Source organism: Bos grunniens, chromosome 1 (genome assembly GCF_055505025.1).
Source record: "Bos grunniens cultivar Pamir isolate PY7600 chromosome 1, Bosgru_T2T1.0, whole genome shotgun sequence".
NCBI classification, from domain to species: Eukaryota; Metazoa; Chordata; class Mammalia; order Artiodactyla; family Bovidae; genus Bos; species Bos grunniens.
Genome location: NC_141165.1, coordinates 47,347,668 through 47,375,659, shown reverse-complemented (window position 1 = coordinate 47,375,659; position 27,992 = coordinate 47,347,668). Strand labels below are relative to the sequence as shown.

General features: G+C 41.2%; 2 protein-coding genes across 9 annotated transcripts in view; one reads left to right on the top strand and one right to left on the bottom strand.

Moving 5' to 3' along the window:
• Positions 1-27,992, top strand: part of VEPH1 (ventricular zone expressed PH domain containing 1) — a 300,739-nt gene that overhangs the window by 70,045 nt on the left and 202,702 nt on the right. For all 8 annotated transcript variants that reach the window (XM_086391814.1, XM_086391800.1, XM_086391821.1 and 5 more), the window contains one exon: positions 5,914-6,088. In XM_086391814.1, coding sequence (XP_086247940.1) covers positions 5,914-6,088 — 175 coding nt within the window. The remainder of the gene's footprint in view (positions 1-5,913; positions 6,089-27,992) is intronic.
• On the bottom strand, positions 21,519-27,745 carry PTX3 (pentraxin 3). The gene is made up of 3 exons (XM_086391898.1): positions 27,364-27,745; positions 26,549-26,953; positions 21,519-22,735 (listed from the first exon to the last, which is right to left on the bottom strand). Exons 1-3 carry the CDS (start codon positions 27,491-27,493, stop codon positions 22,122-22,124), a joined length of 1,149 nt encoding a protein of 382 aa, XP_086248024.1. The 5' UTR covers positions 27,494-27,745; the 3' UTR covers positions 21,519-22,121.

Here is a 27,992-nt window from a genome sequence, read left to right as displayed (position 1 = left end):
GCTCCTTACCTTGGACGAGGGATATCTCCTCACCACCAGCCCTCCTGACCTTGAATGTGGAGTAGCTCCTCTCAGCCCTCCTCAGCCCTCTCAGCCCTCCCACGCAGCCACCACTCACTGGACATGGGGTTGCTCCTCTCGGTGGCTGCCCCTGACGTGTGGTAGCCCCTCTCGGCGGCCGCCCCTGACGTGGGGTAGCTCCTCTCAGCCTATTTTTCCTTCTTTATAGAAGGACCTCCACTGTCCATTCACTTTGATTCCATACTTCAATTTTCGTATTTCCTCCTGTTCAGTTAAAGCTGCATGAATATTCAAAATCTATCCCTGGCTGACATTCCATGCAAAATGCCTTGGGTAGTTTTGAGAGCATTTCATTTTCAGCTCTTAGAAAAGGCAGGACTGCTCATGTTCATCTAGGAATATATTCAATAGGCAATCCCAGCTCTACCATTTACTGGCAGTTTGATCTTGGGCATTTCATCTTTTGGGGCCCTAATTTCCTCAGGTATAAAATACAGATGATATGAGTAGCTGCCTCGTGAGTTTGTTGTGAGGATTAGATGGATATACATAAAAAATTTAAGACACAGGAAGTGCTCCATGAGTATTAGCTTTGGCTGGTATTGTCATCATTATCATTAGCTGCATGCTAATGTTGATGCTAAAACAGCATTGACTCTGTCATTTAATTATTTCTTTTAGCCATTGTTTATTGCCTGTCTCCCCCTGCCCAAAATAGAAACTTAGTTGTATTCACTGATGTGGGCCCAGCACCTGGAACTTGGAATGGCACATAGTAGGTGCTCAAAATACTTACTGAATGAATGAATAGACAGATGAACACATAAGTAGCTCAGGAGACTTGACTGCCCTCTTGCTTTTGCACCAACTGTGCTTCTCCCCGGAGTGGGCCCCAGTACCAGTTCATCATTTAATGCCACACACGACAGCATGAAATGAGAGGAGACTGGGACCCCTGGCCTCAGGTTCCTGAGACCCACTTCCTTATTGCTTGTCAGAAAATACACTAGGAAAACTTAGATGGATGCAATTTAGATTTTATATATAGCCATACTGCTCAGAACCAAGCATATTATATGTAAATCCAAATTTTGATTATCTAATCCACAATGGGGGATGAAAAACCATAAAATAGCCATTTTAACATATGGTATATAATATTTCTTGAGATTAATATTTTATGGTTCTTAGTTGAATTCAAAGCCTAAGAGCCAAAGAGACTTTTAGTGGCTATCACCTCAGATAGATATATATATATATATATCTTTTACTTAGCTTTATTCTTTTCAATTTTAAAACACTGGGAAACCTTCCCAAAGTGCATTTTCCAAAGGAAAATCTCCACCAAGAGCTCAAATTGGTGCTAATCTAGTTAAGAAATACAACTCTTGGCAATCGTAGAATGAAGTCCTCTTGTTTAGCTTCTATTGCTGGATATAACTGTTCCCATGAGTAAGTCTTTATTTCAGCCCTGTACTTCACTGAATTGTTCCCTGAGTACTGAGTACTGAACTGTCTGTAAGAAGATACAGATGCCATTTGTGCTCACATCTGCATGGAAGGGCAAGATCTAGCATAAGCTCTGGCATTAACAGTTGGTGTTAAAGTAGTTTGATTGTATGAGCAATCATGGGGGCTTTCTTTGAATGTATACCATTAGCATTCCTGGAATCCAGATAATCCTGGAGATAAAGTTATTTCAGGGACCTGAGATCTACTGCATTAGCAAATCCTTTTGCTTAACTTGAGAGCAAAGCTCAAGCATTGGAAGGAGGGTGTGTGTACTTGCCCAGCCTCATCTTGGCCTCCTAGCCCTTTACTCGTATCCTGTTGCTGTCAGTAGTACCCATAACTCTTGAAACACTAGGAACTATCTAGATGCTGTTTAGAGATTGAGAGCCATTGGTGGCAATTCTTTGGTGTATATATGAACTACTTGCTCTTTGCTTAATGTTTCACTTCTCTTGTCATTTGAGAGATTTCCACATGACATATGGGGGAGGAAAACAGAAAAATTGAGTATGTTAGAGTTTTATTTTTTTAATAATGACATTATACATTTTAAAATTTTTAACAATTTTCACTTGGAACCACACTTCAAAGACTTTAATAGCTACCCACTATTTTTCTCTAGGACATCTAGAATTGTTGTAAAAAAAAAATATGATCAAAATGGTTAAGACAGACTTTTCTTTCATTGTTGCTGGAAAGTGTTAGCTCATTCCCAAGGTTTAAAAGCATTAGTTATTAGTTATGAATATAATTTTACAATGATCTTTTAGTATGCTTATCTCTGTTCACAATTAGTAGGAAACACTTGAGTTCTACTTCCAATACCTCCATCCTGGATTCTCAGAAAGCTACAGGTAAATATGCTTGGAGATATTTTCCTCTCATGGAAGGCATATACTTCTCTAGCTGCAAGTTGTTCTTGGCTAAAGACTCAGAGAAGATAAAATAACCTTGAGCAAGATATTCTTTGTTGGAAAACTTTGCGAATTGTGTGATTGTGTTCCACTCTCAAAACTGGGGCTTTGGTAGCCTTGACAGGGACAAAGATACGTCAGAGGTCAATTTGCAAAAACCTACACACCATGGAGATATTGGGGTAACCCAAGAAATTGATAGGTGAAACAAAGAGGTTTGGGACATACTCAGGGTTCCAACTTATTGAATAAATGTAACCTCTGGGGAGCAGGTCAGTGGTAAAGAATCCACCGCCAATGCAGGAGACGCAGGTTTGATCCTTGGGTTGGGAAGGTCCCCTGGAGGAGAAAATAGCAACCCACTCCACTATTCTTGCTTGGAGAATTCCATGGGCAAAGGAGCCGGAGCCTGGCGGGTGACAGTCCTTAGGGCTGCAAAGAGTCAAACATGACTGAGCATACATGCACACAAGGGAGCAGGCATAGAATATGATTATAATGGAGGAAATGGACAAATTAATTGACTCTCCTAACACCACATGTCTGAAGAGTGTGTCAACAAAAAGAGGATGCTCAGTATAGGGTTGTTATTTTGGCACATTTACCTAGTACTGTCAAAGGGGTGGCGCTAGTAGAAACTGAATCTGATAGACAAGAAAGTTCCAGTCACCAGAGATGGGGATTTGGCTATAGAGCAGGACCTGGCCTAGATGAAATGGCCCATAAGGTATTCCTTTGTTCTGATCAGCTCTTCTGCCCATGAATGAACATTCTGGTTAGTAATCTGGCTCCTGATGTCTTGGTGATGTGAAAGGGCCTGACCTGGAAAGATTCACTGTGAGAGAGTAAACGGGCATACCTGATCATGCACCAGCCTTTTGGAAATCCCTCAGTGTGAGTTTCCCTCAGTGGATGCAAACAGTTCTGTAAGACCTACCCAAGCACACATGCAGAGTTGTAATGCTGAAGGTCATGGAGCAGCCAGCCTCTCAGGGATCCCTCACAGCTCGTCACACACCAGGAATGGCCCAGTCTAATCAGGCCTAATCAAATTACCAGGAGGGGAGACACTCTTGATAAAGCCTGGTCCGAGAGAAGTCTGACTGCAGTCCCTGGTTCTGATAGTTAGATGATGTTAGGAACCCTCGGAAGAATAGGACAGAGACCTACTGAGTGGATCTGCTATATAAACACGTGATTTGTCACCAAGGAATTGGGTCAGAGATTCCATCATGACTCACTTCATGGTGGGACATCAGCTTAGGTTGTTAAATGCCTGTTTTTTTCTGCTCAAGAGTCAGACTGATTCTTGAATCTAAAAAATGGGTAGAACTACAAGAATGGATTAAGGATTTATCAAGTCTATTATATTTTTGTTTCTAGGAACTGGGAAGGAAAAAAAACTTATGCACAAGAGGCTTATTAGCTCATTTAGAAACATTTAGGGATAGAACTGGCCTCAGGCACAGACTGACACTTGGGCTCAAATGATGTCACCAGATTTCTCTTGTCTCAGATCCGTGTTGCCTCATATCTCATACAGATTCTCTGCTACTGAGGTCACAAAATGATAGCTACTCTTGATCCATTCCCAGCACTTCGAATACATCAGAAGAGAGAGAGAATCTCTTTCACAGGGCCCTTGAATAGCTCCTCCATTATAGTTGGGTAACTTGTCCATCCCTGAACTTACCACTTGGAAATATGATTCTCTGGTTGGTCAGTGCCTGAGTCATTTGACCACCCGTGAAACTAAGGGTATAATTGCCTTCATTAGAGAAGTACCTGGGAGGTGTCTGAGGAAGTCCTGTCTGCTAAGGAGTATGTAACAGCTCACCTGCCCAATCTGCTAGCCCTGAAGATGGACGTCACTGGGAGGCCATTGCTGGCCTTGGTGACCCAAGCGAGAGGATGGGGGCCAGCAGGCCCTTTCCACCCCTTCACCTTCCTTCCTCCCACCACATTGCGTTCCCCATCACAACGATCACTATAGTTTTGCATTTTCTTCATTAGTTATTCAACTTCACAAATGTTGATTGAACACCTATCACAAACCTAGAATTGTAGGAGGTATTAGAAGGGGATAATCGATGGGTAGAAAGAAGCACTTTCCACATGAACAGTTAGAGAAAAACTACTTTTTTATTTCTAATATAATAATGTAAAGTCGAACACATTGTGCACTTATGCAACTTTTGCTTTAGACTTAGCCTAAGGAGTGGGGTTGATTGTCAGAATAATTAATGGTAAGGAAGGCACACTATTCATTTGCAAGAAAACAATTTGTATTTTCCAAATATTATTCCCTGATTAGGTAATTGAGTGCTGATAGCACTATTTTATATGTAAGGACATCAATATTCTATTACAAAGTACATAAAAAAGAGAATTATTTCAGGATCCAGAATACCTTTAGTTTTTAGCCTTACATTCAGTTTAGTCTTATGTTCATTCATCTTTTTTCTTTTTAATTTCATTAGCTGAAACTTTAGATTTTAAGATGCAGTCAGGTAGCAACTTATTCAACATTCCTTGGATTTTTCTCAAGTATAAATCTGAGTTATTCCTCTCATCATTGATTTCTGATTATCCTAAGGATCAATTCCAAACTCCTTAGCATGGTGCCAGACCTTTCATAATCATACCCCTGTTTACCTTTCCAGTCCCCTCTTTCATCTTCTATCCCAGTTTTCCCAGCTGTACCCCATATCCATTCTGAACTATTTACAGTTCCCCAGATGCACAGGAGAAGGCAATGGCACCCCACTCCAGTACTCTTGCCTGGCAAACTTCCATGGAGCTTGGAAGGCTGCAGTCCATGGGGTCGCTGAGGGTCGGACACGACTGAACGACTTTACTTTCACTTTTCATTTTCATGCATTGGAGAAGGAAATGGCAACCCACTCCAGTGTTCTTGCCTGGAGAATCCCAGGGACGCGGGAGCCTGGTGGGCTGCCGTCTATGGGGTCGCACAGAGTCGGACACGACTGAAGCGACTTAGCAGCAGCAGCAGATGCACAAGTTCTCCCATCTCTCTGCCTTCTCACATGCTTTTCCTTTGGTCTACTCTTTTCTTTTTTCTACTTTTTTCTACTCTTTTGTCTTGCTATTCCCCAGGCATCTGTTACTCATCCAGCAGGTCTCAGTGAAGATATCACCTTCTCCAGGAAGTCTTCCTTGACAATCTCTTGAGACTGGGCTAAGCTCCTTTTTTGCTTCCTTATCTCCCTCCACTTTCCTTACCATGACCTTCATTAGCCTAAGCTATTAAGTGCCTATTTGCCTCTAAGTCTCTCTAACTAGAACAAGAGTTGCATGAATTCCCAAATACAAGGAAGATAAAGTGGGCCCTGTATTTTCACAGCTGTTCTCTGGGAGCTTAGTTCAATAAATATTTTTTGAATGAATGAATAAATGAATGAAGAACAAGCCACTTATTATTTGTTGATTTCTTGTATTTCCTCAGAATTACAACCGCCCCCCTGTGATGGCATTAGCCATCCCCATTGCAGTGAAATTCCTCCACAGAGGCAACAAGGAACTGTGCAGGAATATGTCCAACTACCTGTCCCTGGCTGCAATTACCAAGGCGGACCTCCTGGCTGATCACACCGAGGTTATAGTAAAGAGCATACTCCAAGGTATGGTGTAAAGGCTGAGCCTGGGGGTGTGTTTTAGGAGTCGTTTTAAAGTATTTTCATAAAACAGCTATGGTTTGTGGAAAGTGAGACTTAAGTATTGAGAGGTACATTGCATTCTCTGCTTTGCTGCTAGGTGTCTGGAGGTAAGGTTACTTGAATTGGGTGAGTCTGGGTCTCTTCACCAGGCAGGTGAATTCTTTAAACTCCTTAGATGAGTTGTATGCCATTCCATTCTCCAGGGGATCTTCCTGACCCAGGGATTGAACCTGGGTCTCCTGCGTTGCAGGCAGATTCTTTACCAGCTGAGCCACCAGGGAGGCCCTTCTTTGTGCTTCTTTCCAACTCTATGGGTGTCATTTGGAGATGGTGTTTTCTGTGCCTCTGGTCATCTTGTCCGACTACCAACTGTGCAGAACCTGTCTGTACTGAGTGGACTGTGTTCCACTGCTCTCAGTGGCAGATGGAAAAGCTCATCATCTGAAGTTTTCCAAAAGTATGAAATGCCAAATGAAATACACCAGAGAATGTGTAAAGACTTCTTAAATGTGAACATGATTTGGAACTGATTTGTAATTGTATTAAATACTATCATGGAGCATCAGATCAGGACATCTCGTTAATGCTTTCATATTTGAATGAAAGAGATCAAGCTAGTCCAGTCAGAATATTCTCTTCTCTTGTGGTTTTTCCTTTGGTTTTAGATCTCTCAGAAACTTCTTTCTTTTGTGTGGTTTGGGATCAAAGAACAATATTTGGTATTATTTGATATGGACTCAAATATCCCCAGCCTCAAATGTCTGAAGTCCTTGCGTATCTTGGCCCAGCTTTGATTGCCACATGCCCCACATGCTCAAGTGGAGCATCAACTTTTTGGAAAGTGCTCTCACAGCAAGTATTTCTGAAAGTCCCCAGTAGTCTCTTCTTGGTACAGCAGAGTGTGGTGATGTCCATGTGTACCACCCTGAGCCCACCAAACTCTGTGGCTATTACCATGAAGATCCCAGGAATGGACATGACCCCATTCTTCACTGCCTGGGATGGAAACCTCTGTCTCTTTGTGCTGCTACTACCCCTGAAATTTCAGAAGCCACTAGTCCTCAGTCCACTGTGGTAGCATGGGCCAGGATGCAGGATGGGAAGAACAGCTGTCTTTCTCCTTGGTGTTACGTTTTGGTGGAGAGCCAGAGAAAGGTTGCTTGGCTCCCAGCGTCAAAGTATGACACTGAGTTTTCAGTAAAATATGTTGTTCCATTTTATCTAAAATTCTTTCTCTCTCCCCTAGGCTCAACTATTCGCCCAAGAGTCAGGCTCAGTTCAGTTCAGTCGCTCAGTCGTGTCCGACTCTTTGCGACCCCATGAATCGCAGCACACCAGGCCTCTCTGTCCATCACCAACTCCTGGAGTTTACCCAACTCATGTCCATCGAGTTGGTGATGCCATCCAGCCATCATATCCTCTCTCATCCCCTTCTCCTCCTGCCCCCAATGCCTCCAGGTATCAGAGTCTTTTTCAATGAGTCAACTCTTCACATGAGGTGGCCAAAGTATTGAAGTTTCAGCCTCAGCATCAGTCCTTCCAATGAACACCCAGGACTGGTCTCCTTTAGAATGGACTGGTTGGATTCTCCTTGAGAATCCAAGGGATTCTCAAGAGTCTTCTCTAAAACCACAGTTCAAAAGCATCAATTCTTCGGCGCTCAGCTTTCTTCACAGTCCAACTCTCACATCCATACATGACCACTGGAAAAACCATAGCCTTGACTAGACGGACCTTTGTTGGCAAAGTAATGTCTCTGCTTTTCAATAGGCTATCTAGGTTGGTCATGACTTTCCTTCCAAGGAGTAAGCGTCTTTTAATTTCATGGCTGCAGTCACCATCTGCAGTGATTTTGGAGCCCCCAAAAATAAAGTCTGATACTGTTTCCACTGTTTCCCCATCTATTTCCCATGAAGTGATGGGACCAGATGCCATGATCTTCGTTTTCTGAATGTTGAGCTTTAAGCCAACTTTTTCACTCTCCTCTTTCACTTTCATCAAAAAGCTTTTTAGTTCCTCTTCACTTTCTGCCATAAGGGTGGTGTTATCTGCATATCTGAGACTATTGAGATATCTCCTGGCATTCTTAATTCCAGCTTGTGCTTCTTCCAGCCCAGCGTTTCTCATGATGTACTCTGCATAGAAGTTAAATAAGCAGGCTGACAATATACAGCCTTGATGAACTCCTTTTCCTATTTGGAACCAGTCTGTTGTTCCATGTCCAGTTCTAACTGTTGCTTCCTGACCTGCATATAGGTTTCTCAAGAGGCAGGTCAGGTGGTCTGGTATTCCCATCTCTTTCAGAATTTTCCACAGTTTATTGTGATCCACACAGTCAAAGGCTTTGGCATAGTCAGTAAAGCAGAAATAGATGTTTTTCTGGAACTCTCTTGCTTTTTCCATGATCCAGCAGATGTTAGCAATTTGATCTCTGGTTCCTCTACCTTTTCTAAAACCAGCTTGAACATCAGGAAGTTCATGGTTCATGTATTGCTGAAGCCTGGCTTGGAGAATTTTGATCATTACTTTACTAGCATGTGAGATGAGTGCAATTGTGTGGTGGTTTGAGCATTCTCTGGCATTGCCTTTCTTTGGGATTGGAATAACTGACCTTTTCCAGTCCTGTGGCCACTGCTGAGTTTTCCAAATTTGCTGGCATATTGAGTGCAGCACTTTCACAGCATCTTTCAGGATTTGAAATAGCTCAACTGGAATTCCATCACCTCCACTAGCTTTGTTCGTAGTGATGCTTTCTAAGGCCCACTTGACTTCACATTCCAGGATGTCTGGCTCTAGGTGAGTGATCACAGCATTGTGCTTATCTGGGTCACGAAGATCTTTTTTGTACAGTCAGGGTAGTAACACATTAATCCTCCAGTTCTCAAAATACCTATGGCCTACCATGGACTAATGTACCAGACATTCCCAAGAAGAATTCTTAGTATCCACCCCTAGCCCCAGACATCTGACCAGCCAGCCTAGTGGTCTGCCAGATGCGTCTGCCTAAACCCCAGCCGTGACAGTGGAAATTTATCACTCTACCTGTACTCCCTTCTGAAGACTTATTGATATCACTAGTACATATTATTCACTTCTCATTTTCTTCAGCTACAAGAATGAATTGCTAATTTCTCTTTATATATGATCTTAAATTTGCTAGAAGTCCAGGAAGGCAATTATGCTTTTTTTATCACCTTGGCTACATATTTGGTACAGATTTTATAGGAATTACAAACACTTATACATGCCACACATTTTAAAATCATGGTAGTTAGACTTGCAAGTAACTGATTTATGACGGAAAAACATTAAATTGTCTCTCTGTAGCAGCCAAGAACTTAGCTCATGTATTTGTTTTTTTAATTTTTTTGAAATGCACTTTCAATGACAAAGAAATCTTTTGAAACACAAAATACACTTTCTGAGTTCACTGCAAGTATTTGAAATAAACAAATGATTTAGTTGATTTGATCCGGCACTATGCAAACCATCATAAAATAAATGATAATTTAACCTATGAAAGGTTGGAACTGAATATTTCAGGGTTAGTTTTTTAGGACTGATGTGTCTGTAAGATACTGCAGTCACTCACACAAACCTATCAGACTTTGAGTTGCGAAACAGAAGGGATCTTGGTGTCTTTGAATAGTAAGTTTCCTGCTTTGCAAATCTGTGTATGTATACCCTGCTAAACATTGACATTTCTTAGTTTTCTCCCCTTTAGATCTTCCTCCTTGATTTATATTATCCTAATCCTTATTCTCCCATTTTTATACTTATGCAGAAAATGCTAAAGTGTTAGTTGTTTGATTTGATCTGAGTTTTTATAAGACTGGAATTATAAAATTCAGTTACCCGGGAAGTGCCTGAATTCCTACCAATTGTCATCCATTCAGTGATAACAATAATAATTGTAATAGCAGTAATAACTACAGTGGCTAGAATTTATTTCATGCTCCCTTTATGCCAAATGCTGAACTAAGCATTTTATACCAATTAAGTCATTTAATTCCCACAAGAATTCTTTAACCAAAGTCCTATTATTATCCCACTTACCAATTAGTTATATTTTAAGTAACAGAAGCCCAAGTATAAATAGTTTGATGATGAAAAAGAGGAAGAGAAGGAGGAGGAGGAGTCCCTTATTGGCACGCATGACTAAAAAAAATGCATTAGTATATCAGACTTCCCATATGGCTTGATTCAGGACTCAAATGTGATCCCCAAAGTCATTACTCAGTTCTGCTTCCTGTGGATTGCTTTCACTTTCATGTTTCATGTAATGGACCTCTCTGTCTTCCACTCACATTATCATGAATACCAGTTAAGAAAAAAATTCCATATCTCTGTTTGACCTGACATGGGCCACATGCCCATTTCTGAACCAATCCATCTTTGTTGCAGGGGCATATCATACTTCAACTGGCTGGACTTGGGTCGTGAGCCACCCTCAGAGCAGGAGTTCATAATAAACTGCAGCAGAACCACATGGATGGGGAGTAGATAACCCCCAAGTCCACTGTTGCTAACAGTGTTGTAAATTAATGCTGGGCAAGCGACTGAACTAAACTGAACTGAAGCCTTATATTCCTGGATTGGGAAGATCCCTGGAGAAGGGCATGGCAACCCATTCCAATATTCTTGCCTAGAGAATCCCATGACAGAGGAGCCTGGTGGGCTACAGTGCATAGTATCACAAAGCATCAGACACAACTGAAGTGACTTAGCAGCAGCAAGCCTTATATAAATGTTTATTTTTATTCCTTTATACATCTTAAGAGATTCAGTTCATTGCTTTGGCATGCCAAGATCTAACTGATAATGATCCTTTCATTTCAATATATCTGCAATTCTTCCAAAGTTCTTGCTGTCTGTAAATTTTATGAACAGAACCGTTCTACCTTCTTTTTAAAAAACACTATTGAAAGGTACATCCAATGCAGCTAGTATTCTTGCCTGGAGAATTCCGTGGACAGAAGAGCCTGGAGGTCCATGAGGTCTCAAAGAGTTGGACATGACTGTTAGTTGCCTAGTTGTGTCGAACTCTTTGTGACCCCATGGACGGTAGCCCACCAGGCTCCTCTGTCCATGGAATTCTCCAGGCAAGAATACTGGAGTGGGTAGGCGTTCCCTTCTCAAGGGCATCTTTCCAACCCAGGGATCGAACCAGGGTCTCCTGCTTTGCAGGCGATTCTTTACCATCTGAGCCACAAGGGAAGCCCAAATCAATCATAAGAGACTGTCAGATGGGCTTAAATATTTATCCCTGAAGGCTAGTTCCAAGCCAGTTTTTTGCTATTTCCCATTATTAATGATTGTATATAAGTTATACTGTTTACTTTTACATTAAATATAACTACGAATTCCTTTATTTAAATTCCTTAGATCTGTTTGTCTGTTTTGTGTTCTTTGAATTCTCCCAGTGAAAAAGAAATTGTAAAAGTCCTTCTTGGAGAGAGGATTAAAAGCATGACCAGAATGTTTTCTTTATTTGTGCTTGAGAGCTAAGGAGATAGAAAACCTGAATGTCCCTGTATCAAATAATTCTGTCAGCGTTTTTAAGTCAGCCCACCAAAAAAAAAAAGAAGAAGGCTACTACATTTAGTACTATATGCAAATTAGAACAAATTTGAAATAAGTGATTACAGTCTTATCTAAACTTTTTCATATAATTGAAAAAGAAGTACATTCTCCAACTAATTTTATAAGGCAGGCATGAAAGTGAAAGTCGCTCAGTCAGGTCCGACTTTTTTCGACCCCATGGACTGTACAGTCTGTGGAATTCTCCAGGCCAGGATACTGGAGTGGGGAGCCTTTCCCTTCTCCAGGGGATTTTCCCAACCCAGAGATCATACCCAGGTCTCTCGTATTGCAAGTAGATTATTTACCAGCCAAGCCACAAGGAAATAAGGCAGATTTAGCAGTGATATAAATACCAAAAGACAATATAGGAAAGAAAAATATAGACTCATCTTAGTTATGAACATAGATGCACATATCATAAATAAAAATTTTAGGAAAACAGTTCTAGCAATGCATAAAGAATTCTTAACATTCGTTTGAGTTCTTGCTCTGTACCCAGTTTGGTTCAGTTCCGTCACTCAGTCATGTCCGACTCTGCAACCCCGTGGACTGCAGCACATGAGGCCTCCCTGTCCATCACCAACTCCCGGAGTTTACTCAAACTCGTGTCCATTGAGTCGGTGATGCCATCCAACTGTCTCATCTTCTGTCACCCCCTTCTCCTCCTGCCTTCAATCTTTCCCAACATCAGGGTCTTTCAAATGAGTCAGTTCTTTGCATCAGGTAGCCAAAGAATTGGAGCTTCAGCTTCAGCATCAGTCCTTCCAATGAATATTCAGGACTTATTTCCTTATTTCCTCTCACATCCATACATGACTACTGGAAAAACCATAGCCTTGACTAGATGGACCTTTGTTGGCAAAGTAATGTCTCTGGTTTTTAATATGCTGTCTAGATTGGTCATAGCATTACTTCCAAGGAGTAAGCATCTTTTAATTTCGTGGCTGCAGTCACCATCTGCAGTGATTTTGAAATTAAAAAAAAAAATAAAGTCTGTCATTGTTTCCACTGTTTCCCTACTTATTTGCCATGGAGTGATAGGACCGGATGCCGTGATCTTAGTTCTCTCAATGTTGAGTTTTAAGCCATCTTTTTCACTCTCCTCTTTTGCTTTCATCAAGAGGCTCTTCAGTTCTTCTTTGCTTTCTGCCATAAGAGTGATGTCATCTGCATATCTGAGGTTATTGATATTTTTCCCAGCAATCTTGATTGCAGCTTGTGCTTCATCTAGTCCAGCATTTCTCATGATGTACTCTGCATATAAGTTAAATAAGCAGGGTGACAATATACAGCCTTGATGTACTCCTTTCCCAATTTGAAACCAGTCTGTTGTCCATTGTTCCATGTCCAGTTCTAACTGTTGCTTCTTGACCTGCATACAGGAGGCAGATCAGGTGGTCTGGTATTCCCATCTCTTGAATTTTCCAAAGTTTGTTGTGATCCATACAGTCAAAGGATGTAGAATAGTCAATAAAGCAGAAGTAGATGTTTTTCTGGAACTCTCTTGCTTTTTCATGATCCAACGGATGTTGGCAATTTGGTCTCTGGTTTCTCTGCCTTTTCTAAATCCAGCTTGAACATCTGGAATTTCATGATTTACATATTGTTGAAGCCTGGCTTGGAGAATTTTGAACATTACTAGTGTGTGAGATGAGTGCAATTGTGCGGTAATTTGAGCGTTCTTTGGTATTGCCTTTCTTTGGGATTGGAATGAAAACTGACCTTCTCCAGTCCTGTGGCCACTGCTGAGTTTTCCAAATTTGCTGGCATGTTGAGTGCAGCACTTTCACAGCATCATCTTTTAGAATTTGAAATAGCTCAACTGGAATTCCATCACCTCCACTAGCTTTGTTTGTAGTGATGCTTTCTAAGACCCACTTGACTTCACATTCCAAGATGTCTGGCTCTAGGTGAGTGATCACACCATCGTGATTATCTGGGTCATGAAGATCTTTTTTGTACAGTTCTTCTGTGTATTCTTGCCACCTCTTCTTAATATCTTCTACTTCTGTTAGGTCCATACCATTTCTCTCCTTTATTGTGCCCATCTTTGCATGAAGTGTTCCCTTGGTATCTCTGATTTTCTTGAAGAGGTCTCTAGTCTTTCTCATTCAATTGTTTTCCTCTATTTCTTTGCATTGATCACTGAGGAAGGCTTTCTTATCTCTCCTTGCTATTCTTTGGAACTTTGCATTCAAATGGGTATATCTTTCCTTTTCTCCTTTGCTTTTTGCTTCTCTTCTTTTCACAGCTATTTGTAAGCCCTCCTCAGACAACTGTTTTGCCTTTTTGCACTTCTTTTTCTTGGGAATGGTCTTGATCCCTGCCTCCTGTACAATGTCATGAACTTCCATCCATAGTTCTGTACATGGTACTAGTCTTTTAACATAATTCTCCTAACAGCTTATGAGGGAGGAACTATTGTGATCTTCACTTTATAAAAGTTAAATTATCCCAGGAAGAATGCAACCTAAGCATTTTGGAGAGCTTTCTGACACTGATGAAGAGGATATAATATGGATATAATTATTATTATATATAATTAAGGTTATAGTTAAGAAATATATATATATAGGCTTCCCAGGTGGTGCTAAGGTGAAGAACCCACCTGCCAATGCAGGAGACATAAGGGACTCGGGTTCCATTCCTAGATTGGAAAGATCCCCTGGAGGAGGGCATGACAACCCACTCCAGTATTCTTGGCTGGAGAATCCCATGGTCAGAGGAACCTGATGGGCTACAGTCTATAGGGTTGCAAAGAGTCAGACATGACTGAAGTGACTTAACACACACACATATACACACACTCTCCTTTTGTAAAATTCCAAGTCTGTTTATGATAAAAAAAAAAAATACCTCTCAGCAAACTAGCAATAGAAGGAAATATCCTTAATCTAATAAAGGATATCTACAAAAACCTACAACTGAAATCATACTTAATGGGGAAATGTTGAATGCTTCCCCCACTGAATTAATAATAAGAAAAGGATATCCCTTGGGTGATTATTAAAAACATGTTTTCTGCTTAAATCATATAAGGTAATTTAATATTTTATAATATCAGAACCTTTTCAGAGTGGAAGATTTGTTTTTCAAAAGTCATGAATAATTCTTAAAACTTGTTCTTTGCCATGTGAAGATGCTTTGTTAAACCTGTCCAGTGTTGGAATATGAAAGCACAATAAATGCTTAGTGCAGCATGAATTAGCATATCTTTCACCTAGGAAGCAGACAATATAATTGGTGACCCCTGAAATAAGGGTATCTCAACTGTAACAGATTATTTGAGAGCCTAGAGGGAAACCCTTCCCAAATTTTGATTTGGAAGTCTGTAAGGAAATGCATACCACTACTATCAAAACTAAAGGTGGGCAGTGGCGTCCTTGCCTCTGCATTTCTGAATCAGAGGTCGGAATAAGGAATTTTGGCTCTCTGTCCATATGTGTTTCACATAGTCCTCTGGCACTAATCAGAGATGACCTCAAACGATTTGAAACTTAAGTCGAAAGTCTTTGGAAAGAAATATACTCTTGTCTCAGCAAGAGTCCAAATTCCTTTCCGACTTCTTGGCAATAGCTTGGAAAAGACTGTCCAGTTAATTATGATAAATTCACCTTATTTCTTTCTCAATGTGAGACCAGATTCAAACCACTGATTGGTAAGCTGTCTCAGAAAAATGGAGATAGAAAATTGACCTCCCATTTACTGTAGCAGTAATAATATGTACCATATAGGGTGGGTGTGAGCCTTACATAGATAGAGCCATTATGCTTTGCCCAGTGCCTGGCACGCAGTTCATCAGTGGCTACCAAGATTCTTCTTTTTATTCCCATCACCATAATCATTATCATTGTTATTGTCATCACTGTCTGTCATATACCAGGCCCATATTAAAAAATTAAAGGCAAATTCATAATCATTTGTGGAGTTCTGTAATCTCTGGGGAGATGCTGAGCCATTAAAAATTCATGATGCAGTTATTTTTCAAGGAAAAGGTTTTAAGTTCACTGCATTACAGCTTGTTGAGGAAAAAACTGTATTAATCAAATATTGTAGAAAACAGGCTACTAAAGTAATTCTCATTAAGAATATTCAACCTGAACATTAATACATATAAGGAAATATTAAATTTTATGCTATAAAAATCAGTACAAATGTAGATCAAGAAATAGAGAAACATCTTGAATCAGAAAAGAATGTTTTCTGAATTGTTAACCAGGTCTTAGACCTGATGCATGTCAGAGTTTGCACCTTCCTGACTTCACCAGCAGATGTTGCTGTAAAGTAGAATAAAGCCTACACAGTTATGAACATCCATGGGCCAAGCTCTGAGAGTAACTTACCCACAATGGAAAGGAATCTTTGTATTTGTTTGTTTGTATTTTTGTTCACTTATTTTCTGTTAAATCCACTGGGAACAACTTGGAAAAACATTTTTATGGTAACTATTTCATTTCAAAAATTATTTCAGGGTTTATAAAACATTTTTAGATACATTATCTCTCGTTATTTTATTTTTATTATACCCCTTCAGCAAGTTAGGCAAGTGCTGTTATCCCCAATTTCTTGGCTGACTTGAGACTCATAAAGATCAATTGGCAGGCCTACATCATCTAGTTAGTGAATGATAATGCTAGGATCTGAATGCTGTGTTCTTGACCCCAAGCCCAGGAAGCTTTCTTCTATACTCTGGATTTATAAAACAGAATACAAGGATCATCAATCTGAGTTTTCAAGTTCACTGAATCAAGGAATATATAAGTGAACACACACAATTACTTTGACCAAGATTTTTAACTTTTTGAGTGCTATTTCTTAGTGGCTACAATACAGCTCTAGAAACATTTGGCCTTAGTTAGCTTCTCAAAGAGCTTTCTAATATAAAATTTAACAAGAGATGAAATAAAAATCAATGATAATTTCTTCTTTGTTTGATAATCTGTTTATTTAGGTGAAGTTAATTGAGTATAATAAATACCTAGCTCTAAGATTCTGTAATGTATACTTAATAGTCAACTGTTCTGGATATATTTTAAGGAATTAATACTTGATTAAAAGCCAACTCATGCATATCAAAGGAAACTGTAAACAAGGTAAAAAGACAACCCTCAGAATGGAAGAAAATAATTTCAAATGAAGCAACTGACAAAGGAGTAATCTCCAAAACATACAAGCAGCTCATGCAACTTGATATCAGAAAACAAGCCAGTCAAAAAATGTGCAGAGGACCTGAACAGACATTGCTTCAGAGAAGATACACAGATGGCCAACAAACACATGAAGAGATGCTCAACATCACTACTTATTAGAGAAATGCAAATGGAAACCACAATGAGGTATCACCACACACCGGTCAGAATGGCCAGCATCAAAAAATCTACAAACAGTAAATGCTAAAGAGGATATGGAGAAAAGGGAACCCTCTTGTACTGTTGGTGGGAATATAAACTGATACAGTCACTATGGAGAACGGTATGAAGATTCCTTTAAAAACTAGGAATAAAACTATCATATGATCTGGCAATTCCACTACTGGGCATATACCTGAGAAAACCATAATTCAAAAAGACACGTGTACCCTAATGCTCATTGCAGCACTATTTACAATAACCAGGACCTGGAAGCAACCTAGATGTCCACTGAGAGATGAATGGATAAAGAAGTTGTGGTACAAATTGTCCACAATATACAATATATGAAATATATGTTGTATAAAATGTTACCAAGCCATAAAAAGGAATGAATTTGAGTCAGTTCAAATGAGGTGGATGAACCTAGAGCATGTTATACAGAGTGAAGTAAGTCAGAGAAAAACAAAAATAGTATATTAATGCGTATACTACTACTACTAAGTCACTTAAGTCGTGTCCGACTCTGTGTGACCCCATAGACGGCAGCCCACCAGGCTCCCCCGTCCCTGGGATTCTCCAGGCAAGAACACTGGAGTGGGTTGCCATTTCCTTCTCCAGTGCATGAAAGTGAAAAGTGAAAGTGAAGTCGCTCGGTTGTGTCCAACCCTCAACGATCCCATGGACTGCAGCCTTCCAGGCTCCTCCATCCACGGGATTTTCCAGGCAAGAGTACTGGAGTGGGGTGCCATTGCCTTCTCCTATTAATGTATATATATATATATATATATATATATATATATATGAAATCTAAAAGAATGGCATGGATGGTCTTATTTGCAGAGCAGGAATAGAGATGCAGATGTGGAGGACTGTCTTGTGGAAACAGAGGGAAAGGAGATGGTGGGACAAACCTAGAGAGTAGCATTGATGTTCATACACTACTGTGTGTAAAATAAACAGCTAATGAGAGGCTGCTGGACAACACAGGGAGCCCAGTCTGCTGCTCTCTGATGACCTAGAGGGACAGGATGGGGGCTGGAATGGGAGGGAAGAGGTATATATACACTTATACCTGATTCTTATTGTTGTACAGCAGAAACCAATGCAACATTGTAAAGCAATTATCCTCCAGTTAAAAAAAATTTTTAAGCCGACTCACATTGCAACAGACAAGGAAAATATATCAACTCTATCTTGTAAGTTACTATCTTTGCAAAAATATTGCTCTACTGCTGTACATATATATGTACTAGAGTGGCAGAATGGCAAACTGTGACAGTTTGCCTGGAACTGAAAGATTTCCTGGGACTCTCAGTACTAAAACTGGGTTGCTCCTAGGCAAACCAGGACAGTTGGTCACTCTAGCATACACACACAATGTTTTATATTTTGTAAGTGTAATGTTCAGTTCAGTTCAGTCGCTCAGTCATGTCCGACTCTTTTAATGTATTATGTATTAATTATACACATATTTTTCTTTGAATGACGTGCATGATTCTTTTACTGTGCTATAATAAGATGCCCTCAGTAACCATCCTGGTGAGTGACTCTTTGCCAATGTGCTAGACTAAGCCAGCATGCTGATATTTCTTTTTAGATATTTTATCTCAGTTTCATGCATTTCTTACTTCCTCCTTTTCTTGACACTGTGTATTCTAAAATTCATTAAATACTATTAGTGTAAATAAAAAGTTAGCCAGCTTCCTGAAATTTGTAAAATGTATTTTGTACAGGTAGTCTATCAGTATTTTGAAGGAATAAAGTGCTTGGTCTTCTTTATTAAAAAGAAAAATTGCTCCACTGGATCAGGATTAGATTAAGTGATCAACCAATAGTGGACTGAAGAAGATAAAAGTATATGTGTATTTTTTTTTTTTTTTTTTTTGTACCAGAAGTACAGGGACAGGCAGCCTAGGGCTGTCAAGACAGGATCATAATATTAAAGACCTACGCTTATTCTATATTGTTGTGCTAAATCTAAGATGTTTGCTGAAATTCTAGCCATTTCTACCATATTCTAATCAATCAATTCCCTTTAATAGAGGAAGAGATAGGGAATCACATTCAGTATTTCACCATCAGCCAGAATTTAGTCATTTGACCACGTCTAGTTTTGCACTTGATATTGGAAAATTAAAACTTTACTCCAAGTGGCCATACATACCATTAAAAAATCAGAATTCTGTTTCTTAGGTAAAAGAGGGAAAATAGAGGGAACAATTGGAAGTCTTTAAAATACTTACTCAGATTGAGTGTAGATGAAATTTCTACTTTTGTAACCCAGTGGTTGCTTATTTTTTTCCAGTTTGTTTCTTCTCTGCCTTCAACATGTTATTCCTGTTAAAAATTTTAAAGTTCCCTTACATTTAACTTAACAGCATATGAGTTTGCATACCTCTTGGCCGGCATCATTTAGGGTCTCTTTCCAATGTGGAAAGGAATTGCAAGCATGCCTAACTCTCTGCTGAAGGCTTGGTCAAGTATTTCCTCCTCTAACATTTGGAATCATATAGACAGTGGCTAATCAGGGACTTGCATATGACCATTGTGCCTGAAATCTTGAAATATGTAATCTCCAAGGCTCTGAGACTGACTTGTGACCACAAACTTGGGAATGATTTTCTTTGAGACATTTCAGCTTGGTTTTGTGAGTCTCACAAGAAGTGTGAAGCTATGCAAATACCTTGAATATCTTCAAAGATTCCTGCTGCTGCTGCTGCTGCTAAGTCGCTTCAGTCGTGTCCGACTCTGTGCGACCCCAGAGACGGCAGCCCACCAGGCTCCCCTGTCCCTGGGATTCTCCAGGCAAGGACACTGGAGTGGGTTGCCATTTCCTTCTCCAATGCATGAAAGTGAAGAGTGAAAGTGAAGTCGCTCAGTCGTGTCCAACTCTTAGCGACCCCGTGGACTGCAGCCCACCAGGCTCCTCCATCCATGGGATTTTCCAGGCAAGAGTACTGGAGTGGGGTGCCATTGCCTTCTCCGCAAAGATTCCTAGATTTATAGAATTTCACTGCTAAAAGATACTACATGTTCAACCCCCTCCTTTTACTGAGAAATTCCAGAGTTAAGTAGCCTAAGGTCTAGGCTGTTTTAGTTTCTAAGTCATGTCCAACTCTTTTGCAACCCCATAGACGATATAGCCCACCACACTGCTCTGTCCACGGGATTTCCCAGGCATGAATACTGGAGTGGGTTGCCATTCTGCAGGGGATCGTCTTCTGCATTGGCAGGCAGATTCCTTACCACTGAGCCCCCAGAGAAGCCCAAGGACCAGGCTAGTTCATTACAAAATGTGGTTTGCTAATTACTATTGGTTCTCTTCTCCAAACCTCATGAACAGGAGATGACTTGTGGCTGTTCAGGCCCTATCTTTAGGCAGACACATCATCACCATGGTTCTACTACATTTCCTACTGATGTTCAGAAATGGCTTTGAGATGTTGCACTATCAGCCCTTGCATGGCCTCCACAGGAGGAGAACATTAGTGTGGTAGGGAGTTACATCCCCATCTACAGGATGACGGGCCTTGACTGTCCTCTCCTTTATGCATAAGTAAGAGAATGGGATATGTGTTAAGGGCAGAAGTCATTGTTTCTTTTCCACATTTTTAGATCTCCCTTATAATAGTCCTGTGCATCCCAGGTGGCTCAGTGGTAAAGAATCCACCTGCCAATGCAGGAAACTCGGGTTCAGTCCCTGAGTGGGGAAGATCCCTTGGAGAAGGAAGTAGCAGTCTATTCCAGTATTCTTGCCTGGGAAATCTCATGGACAGAGAAGCCTGGTGGGCTACAGTCACTGGGGTCACCAAAGAGTCAGCCAAGCTTAGTGACTAAATAACAACCCCAATAAGAATCCTCAGTCATCTCTTGCAGGCATCATGTGAATCTGAGAATTTTGATAATTCATACTTTCTTTCCATGTATACATGGGACAGAAAGTTGTGTATGTTCACAGCATTATCAAGTTGGAAGGGATCATTTCTTCAATTCCTTGATTTCTCAGCTGAGAAAACTAAAACCCAGAGAGATGAATTGACTTAGCTATGATCATCTTTCTTATGACTTATAGAAAGCCAATGCTTAAAACAATTCTATAGTTTGTTTCTAACAATATTGTTGTTGTTTAGTCACTAAGTTGTGTCCAACTCTTTTGTGACCCCCATGAACTGTAGCCCACCAGGCTCCTCAGTCCATGGGATTTCCCAGGCAAGAGTATTGGAGTGGGTTGCCATTTCCTTCCCCAGGGGATCTTCCAACCCAAGAATCAAACCCAAGTCTCCTGCACTGCAGGCATATTCTTTACCACTGAGCCACCGGGGAAGCACCTCTAACAATACTAACCATTACTATTCACATAGTAGGTTAGCATCTGAAAACTAGTGTTTGCTTTAGATAAAAAAATGAGAAGTGTGGATTTGCTTCCAGACATTTTAAATATATACTTAGATGACATGGACTAGTTTTATAAAATATTTTATTTACAGTAAAGCTTTACAAAAATAGTCTTAATAAAATTAATACAAAACCATTTTACAATATAACTTATATAACTATCTCCTCAAAAAAATGACATTTGATTATAACACATAAACTACATTTGTATTTGTTAAGTCACATTGTAGTATAAATATGTTTTATCATCATTTTTTCATAATAAGGCCTATACCAATGAACAATGGACAACAAATTTTATTATTCTTCCAATGTAAAATTCATCTCTGGCCAAAATGAAATTAACCAAAGAAAAGTAAAACAATTGTCCTTCTGTTCATTCATACAGTCCTTTTTAATTATTGGAGAGTTTATCTGACAAAGACATAGCATTAATCTGAAAGCACCATGGCATAAAATCTAGTAACAATATCCCCAAAAGCCTTCTCCAGTCTCCCTTTCAACTGTTTACTCAGTATTTTGCCAAGATAAATAAAGATTGATCTCAACTCTCTCCTTCATTAATCTCAAGTGTTCTTAATATGCATTCAGGTTTTTAGAACTTCCCAACTGGCATATGTTTAAGATGCGAGTTTATTTCTTTGGCTTCAAGTAGAGTTTCACAGCCCTTAATAAACATACTGTGCTCCTCCGTGGGGCTGAATCTCTGTGACTCCCCACCCAACCACATTGCCCCGGATGTGACAGGACTCTGCTCCTCCGGCCTCTCTTATCTCTTCGTTACTGAGAACACCATCCCAGATATTGAAGCCTGTGAGTCTGCCAGAGAAGGCTAATGTTTCATCAAAGCCACCACCCACGCAGCAGCCGTTCTTTTCTTGCCCAATCTGCAGGATTCCCCCCTCAGGAACAACATGACCTGTGGCCATATCAACAGCAGTGGCCACCGAGTCACCATTTACCCACAAGGCCATGTGCCCTTTCTTTGAATCCCAGGTGCTGCACAGATGGGTCCACGTTCCTAGGGAAATCACAGCATCAGCGACCAGTCTGTTTTCCTCTCCACCCACCACAAGCATTATGGACCGATAGCTGAGGTACAGCTGGATCTCATATGGATTCCTCTTTGTGCCATAAGAAAACAGGACTGTTTTGTTTAATACTTCTGTGGCTTTGACCCAAATGCAGGCACTGAAAGTCTCGAGTTTCATTGGTGTCACCGGATGCACGCTTGCAAAAATCTTCTTGGAACGCATGGGGAATAAAATGGCTGTTTCACAACCTAGAGTGGCAAGAAAGTAAGAATATGAGAGAAAATACAAATTCATTTTGAAATGATTCTGGCAGTTAGGTATTTTAGGATGGGCCTTTTAATGACTACAACTGAAAACTACATGCAGCAATATGTTATGACTTGAGGGGCCCAAGTGTAATCTCTATAGTACAAAGAAAACAGGAATAAGGAAATCCAACTGTCTCATTAAGGGAAGCATTTAAATGGAAAAGAAGGCACACAGAGAAATAGTGAAACTGGGTTTGAACTTGGGTACTTGGCCACCTGATGCTAAGCCCTGACTCACTGGAAAAGACCCTGATGCTGGGAAAGGTTGAGGACAGAGGGTGAAGGGAGTGACAGTGGATGAGATGGTTGGATGGCATCATTGACTCAATGGACATGAGTTTGAGCAAACTCTGGGAGACAATGAAGGACAGGGAAGTCCAGTGTGCTGCAATCCATGGGGTCACAAAGAGATGGACATGACTTAGCAGCTGAACAACAACAACAATTCTGGCTGCAGGAGCCATAACCCTAACCAGCACACTGCACTGCCTCTTAGTGGTAGAAGAACCTCTGGATTTGGCTAAAAGAACTGGAATTCAGTTTGTTTTACTACTAGCAAGCTGTATAGCTTTTGATGAGCCCTACAGTCTCTCCAGGCTTAACAGTTATCTGTCAAAGGCTCTTCCCTTCTCCTTCTAAATTCTGCAAGTCTGTAAGCAACAAGTATGTAACATTTGAGAAGAACTTTGTAGACCAAGAGTGAGAAAAGTTGGTCAGTCATGTCCACTCTTTGTGATCCCATGGACTGTAGCCTACCAGGCTCCTCCGTCCACGGAATTTTCCAGGCAAGAGTAGTGGAGTGGGTTGTCATTTCCTTCTCCAGGAGATCTTCCCGACCCAGGGATCGAACCCAGGTCTCCCACATTGCAAGCAAACACTTTACCCTCTGAGCCACCAGGGAATACTTTGTAGACCAAAGATATGCTTACAAATTCTTTGTCCCAATGCTTACAAGTACTATGTAAGCCCTAACAGAAAATCTTTAAGGAAGAGTGAATTCTTCCAAGGGGCCGGATGGAGGACATATTTCCACTAATACACACTTAGAAGGAGACTTTCAAACTTGAGGGGTGGGAGCTCCCACCTCTGTCCATCTCCAGGTCACATGGCCTGTAAGGGAGCTAAAGATGCTAAAGTGAAGACCTTTCAAGTGTCTCTGGGAAATAATATGCTAAAAGCTTTAATAAGTGAGCTCTGCCTTGTGCTGAACTCAAATATATACATATAAAAGACCAATGAAAGAATTTTTTAAAAATCTAAGTTAGGGCTTGGAAAAGGAAATGGCAACCCAGTCCAGTATATTCTTGCCCGGAAAATTTCATGGACAGAGAAGCCTGGTGGTCTACAGTCCATGGGGTCACAAAAGAGTTGGACATGACTTAGCGACTAAACAACAACAAAAATTAGAGCTAAGTATTCACTTTATAACAACCTTTTAAGGAAGATTTACCATAAGATAGCTTTAAAAAGCAAATTCCCAGAGCATTTGAAGACTAAGGGGTAAATAAGACTTGCAGGAACCAAATGTCCATTTGAAGTGTGGTAAACTAAGTTAACAGTCTACAAGTGGCTGAAAGGTGGGCTCCAACCCAGAAAAATTAAGCAGATGGACCTTATCCTTTTGAAATAGTCAAAGAAGATATTGAGGTTCAGAAAATCCTATAAAAGTAACCATCACACTAAAGCACAAAATTGGTCCTGCCATACTTTGGTATGAACTTTTTCCCTGAATAATTTGAATTTCTAAAGATTTTTTAAAATCAATTTTTAATGAGGCTTGATTCTTTTTGAAAATGAGATTGGTAGATGCATACTTTTCTAGCTGTTATTTAAATCCAACAAAGATCATGGAACAAAAGATCACCATATGCTTGGGCATTTTAGATATTGTCTAATGTTTCAGTAAAACAGTGTTCAGAGAGAGCGCCTACTGCAATCTAATTAACTGATTTCCTGTTTAAATCAGCCCCGTCAGTCAGGATTGCATTCCAAAGCCTTCCTTGATTGCCTCTCAGAGACCCAGCTTCCCCTCTAGGCTGCACTGGTTATGTAAGTTCAATGAGTAGAACTGCATGTTGGCAAGTTTTTTCTGTGGCTTCTTTTGGGGGTCGGTGATTGAGACCCTTGATATGTCTTTAAAATGTCAGAAACTCTCGCATGAAATGGCTTTTAACTAATAGGTTTTTTCTGATTATATTATCAAAGACCAAACAAAATTAAAACCAGGTTCTTAAGAGGCTGACAACTGAATGATTAGGAATCCCTTAGGAGCCAAGCTGGCAGGAAACCAAGAGAGGAAAAATCAAAGCATGTGGGTAAATATATGAATGGATGTAATAAGAATTAACACTTTTGAATTCAGAAATGCATCCTTCTTCTGCTCTAACTGGTATGCAGAGGTGGAGGTGAAAGTTAGCATAACTCTTCAGTTTTCCCAGTACATGATATGTGCAGTGATTTTACATGGTTTGCAAAAGACAAGAAATTTAATCCATTAAAACTGCCAGAGAATTATAGTTTGTCCTGTCACTTATACTAAGGATCTATTGTATGTTTATTTTATGATTTCCCCCCCTCTAAAGCCCTACTTTAAAAAACATGCTCTGTACTGATAAACAGTCCTCAATTATTTAGGAAAGACTGGTATTTTGGTATCATATCTGCAATTTTAAATGAAAAATGCTCTCACATATGCTTGATTCTACCTCCTACCCCATATAGTAAGAGTTGCTTTATTGGACATAAAAGGTGTAATTGTTTTCTGTTCATAAGTTGCTTATGAACAGGGAAAAGTGTATGTTATATTTTCTTACCTAGAACATGGGTTTTCTAATATAACCCACAAATGATTGTTATAGCACCATTTCTTAGAAATTCTGACTTTTTATAAAGGAGTGTTATTTGCTCCAAATCTTCTCTATATTTCCTTAAGGCATCTTTAAAACGTATTATTTCGGGCCCACATATGTTTGGAAGTTCACTAGTATCACATGGGACTTTGACAGGTTGCATCTGGTTTGAACTGCCTCTCTTCTGTTTCACCCTGATCCTCCACATCCCTGGAGGTACTGCCTGGATGCCAACTAGCTCCTACATCCGACTGTTCCACTGTGGATCCCTCAGCTGCTGGTTTATTCCAAACTTCACACCCTTGGAGCTCACTCTGGAGCTCATTTCACAGACCCTGGGGGCTCAGGGCAGGGGGCCTTGGGAGATCAGATTCAACCTCGAGTCTCTTGTTTGGAACTGGTAGGGAGAAGGGGCCAGCCCAGGGACTGGAAAACGTTCCTTAAAATTAGGCTGGGTCCTGAAATAGCGCGGGGAACCAGAGCTCCCTTAAAGACAGAGGCAGGCTAAAATTAGAAGAAGTGGAAATCCCTAACGGAGGGAAGCTGGACATTGAGAGCAGTCACTCTTATAACTGGCCAATAGAGTTTCTCTAACGCCTGGTCCGATCAAATGTCAGTCTGGAGGCCCTTGAGGTCTATTTCAAGACTGTGATGGTTACCTACACAGCTATCTTCTGGGTTCCTCACAACTGAAGACTGACTACTTTTGAAAGCAATTTTCCCGCCTTTTATGATGTATCTGAGCTCTGTGACCCGCGCATGCTGAAACAGAAGGGTGTGAGCCAGTGTGTTTCCTCACACTAAAGCCTCCCCTTAGAGGCTTGGTTGGCTTACTCGGTTTCCCGCAACTCGCGCTTTGAAAACGAAGCCGCGCAGGGATCCCCACCAGTCCCCGCGTCCTTACCTGCCGGCAGCCAGCGGCTGGCTGCCCAGCCCTGCACAGCTCGGAGATCGGCCCGCGTCCGCCGCAGCTCCTCCAGCACCGCGCCCAGGGCCCGCCCCGCCTCCTCCTGCGGTCGCAGCGCCCCAGCATCTTCCAGGCGCGCCAGCCGGCGGCCAGCATCGCGGCTCGCCTGCAGCAGGTCGTCCAGCGCCCGGGCCAGCCTGGTCTCGGAGGGGGCCTCCGGCCCGCACAGCTTCTGCAGGCTTCCCTCCAGCCGGCCCAGCTCGGCCTGCAGCTTCTGCAGCTCGCCCCGGAGCATGACGTCGGTGGCCTGCAGCAGCATGCCCTCCCGCATCTGCGAGTTCTCCAGCATGGTGAAGAGCTTGTCCCACTCGGAGTTCTCACGACTGCAGTCGCACGGCGTGGCTAGAGCGGGGAACATACACGCATTACAGACCTGAACCTCCCTCGGGTGTTCTTTGTGAAATGCCGACCTCCCTCGAGGTCGCCAAGTGACAGCCCGTCCCCAGTACCCCCTTCCCTTTAAGGAAACCTGCAAAAACCTTGCAAGTTTATAAGTTGAACTCGATGAAATTGCCGTTCATGGAGCTCAAAACAGGCGAATACCGGCGATTTCATACAATCCGACCCATTACGTATCTGAGAGAAGTAACTTTATGAAACCTCCTTTCCTGACATGCTTTTCTCTTTCGCAAAACTCTTTTTTCGTTGTTGTTGTTTATTGCATTGGCAACAAAATATATGTATAGTACTTAGACCTAAGGAGGTAGATATGTAGTTAAGGGTTAGCAGAGAAACAGTAAAAATGAACTTACGGTCCTCAGTGGGATGGAGTCCATTGTCTATTTCGTTGTCCAAATTCACATACATGAGCTCATAATCATCTGAGTTCTCCGCCGACACTGCAGACCAGAGCGCACAAAACAGAATCACAGAGATATGCATTGCTGGAGAGACGACGTTCTTCCCACCGCTGTCGGGAGGGGACGAGGCAAGAGGCTCTCAAAGTGCAGAAGGAGCGGAGGAGAGTGCGAGTGAGAGGCAGGAGCTGAGAGCCCTTAATAAATGCTGGGGAAAGTCTGAATGGGGATGAATGAGTAATGCCAGTGGCACTGCCTTAACGGGAGTTCCCCAGATTTGGGGGGGAGGGCTGGGGGAAAGGAGGGTGAAGGAGATGTGGGGGACGTTGCACAATAGTAAACCACAAAGGTTTACAGTACAGTCAGATTAACCGGAGGAGGGTTAGCGGGGAAGGAAGGGGGAAGACAGGGCTAGGACTGTCTCCCCCTGGGGATTAGTTGTTGTAACTTGAATTGGTAGTACTGAAGGATGACAGGGAGAGGAGAGGGATTAGGGGAATAGAGATTTAGGGAATAGATTCAGCAGACGTAGAGGTGTGAAAGCAAGAGCATCATCCCAGCATTTTGTGTGTGCTCTCATTATT

Coding starts and splice junctions, on each gene's coding strand:
- PTX3 (XM_086391898.1), bottom strand. CDS start 27,493: ATGCATATCTCTGTGATTCTGTTTTGTGCGCTCTGGTCTGCAGTGTCG. Junction 26,954..27,363: donor ACTCCATCCCACTGAGGACC/GTAAGTTCATTT, acceptor TCCCCGCTCTAG/CCACGCCGTGCGACTGCAGT. Junction 22,736..26,548: donor CAGCCGCTGGCTGCCGGCAG/GTAAGGACGCGG, acceptor TTGCCACTCTAG/GTTGTGAAACAGCCATTTTA.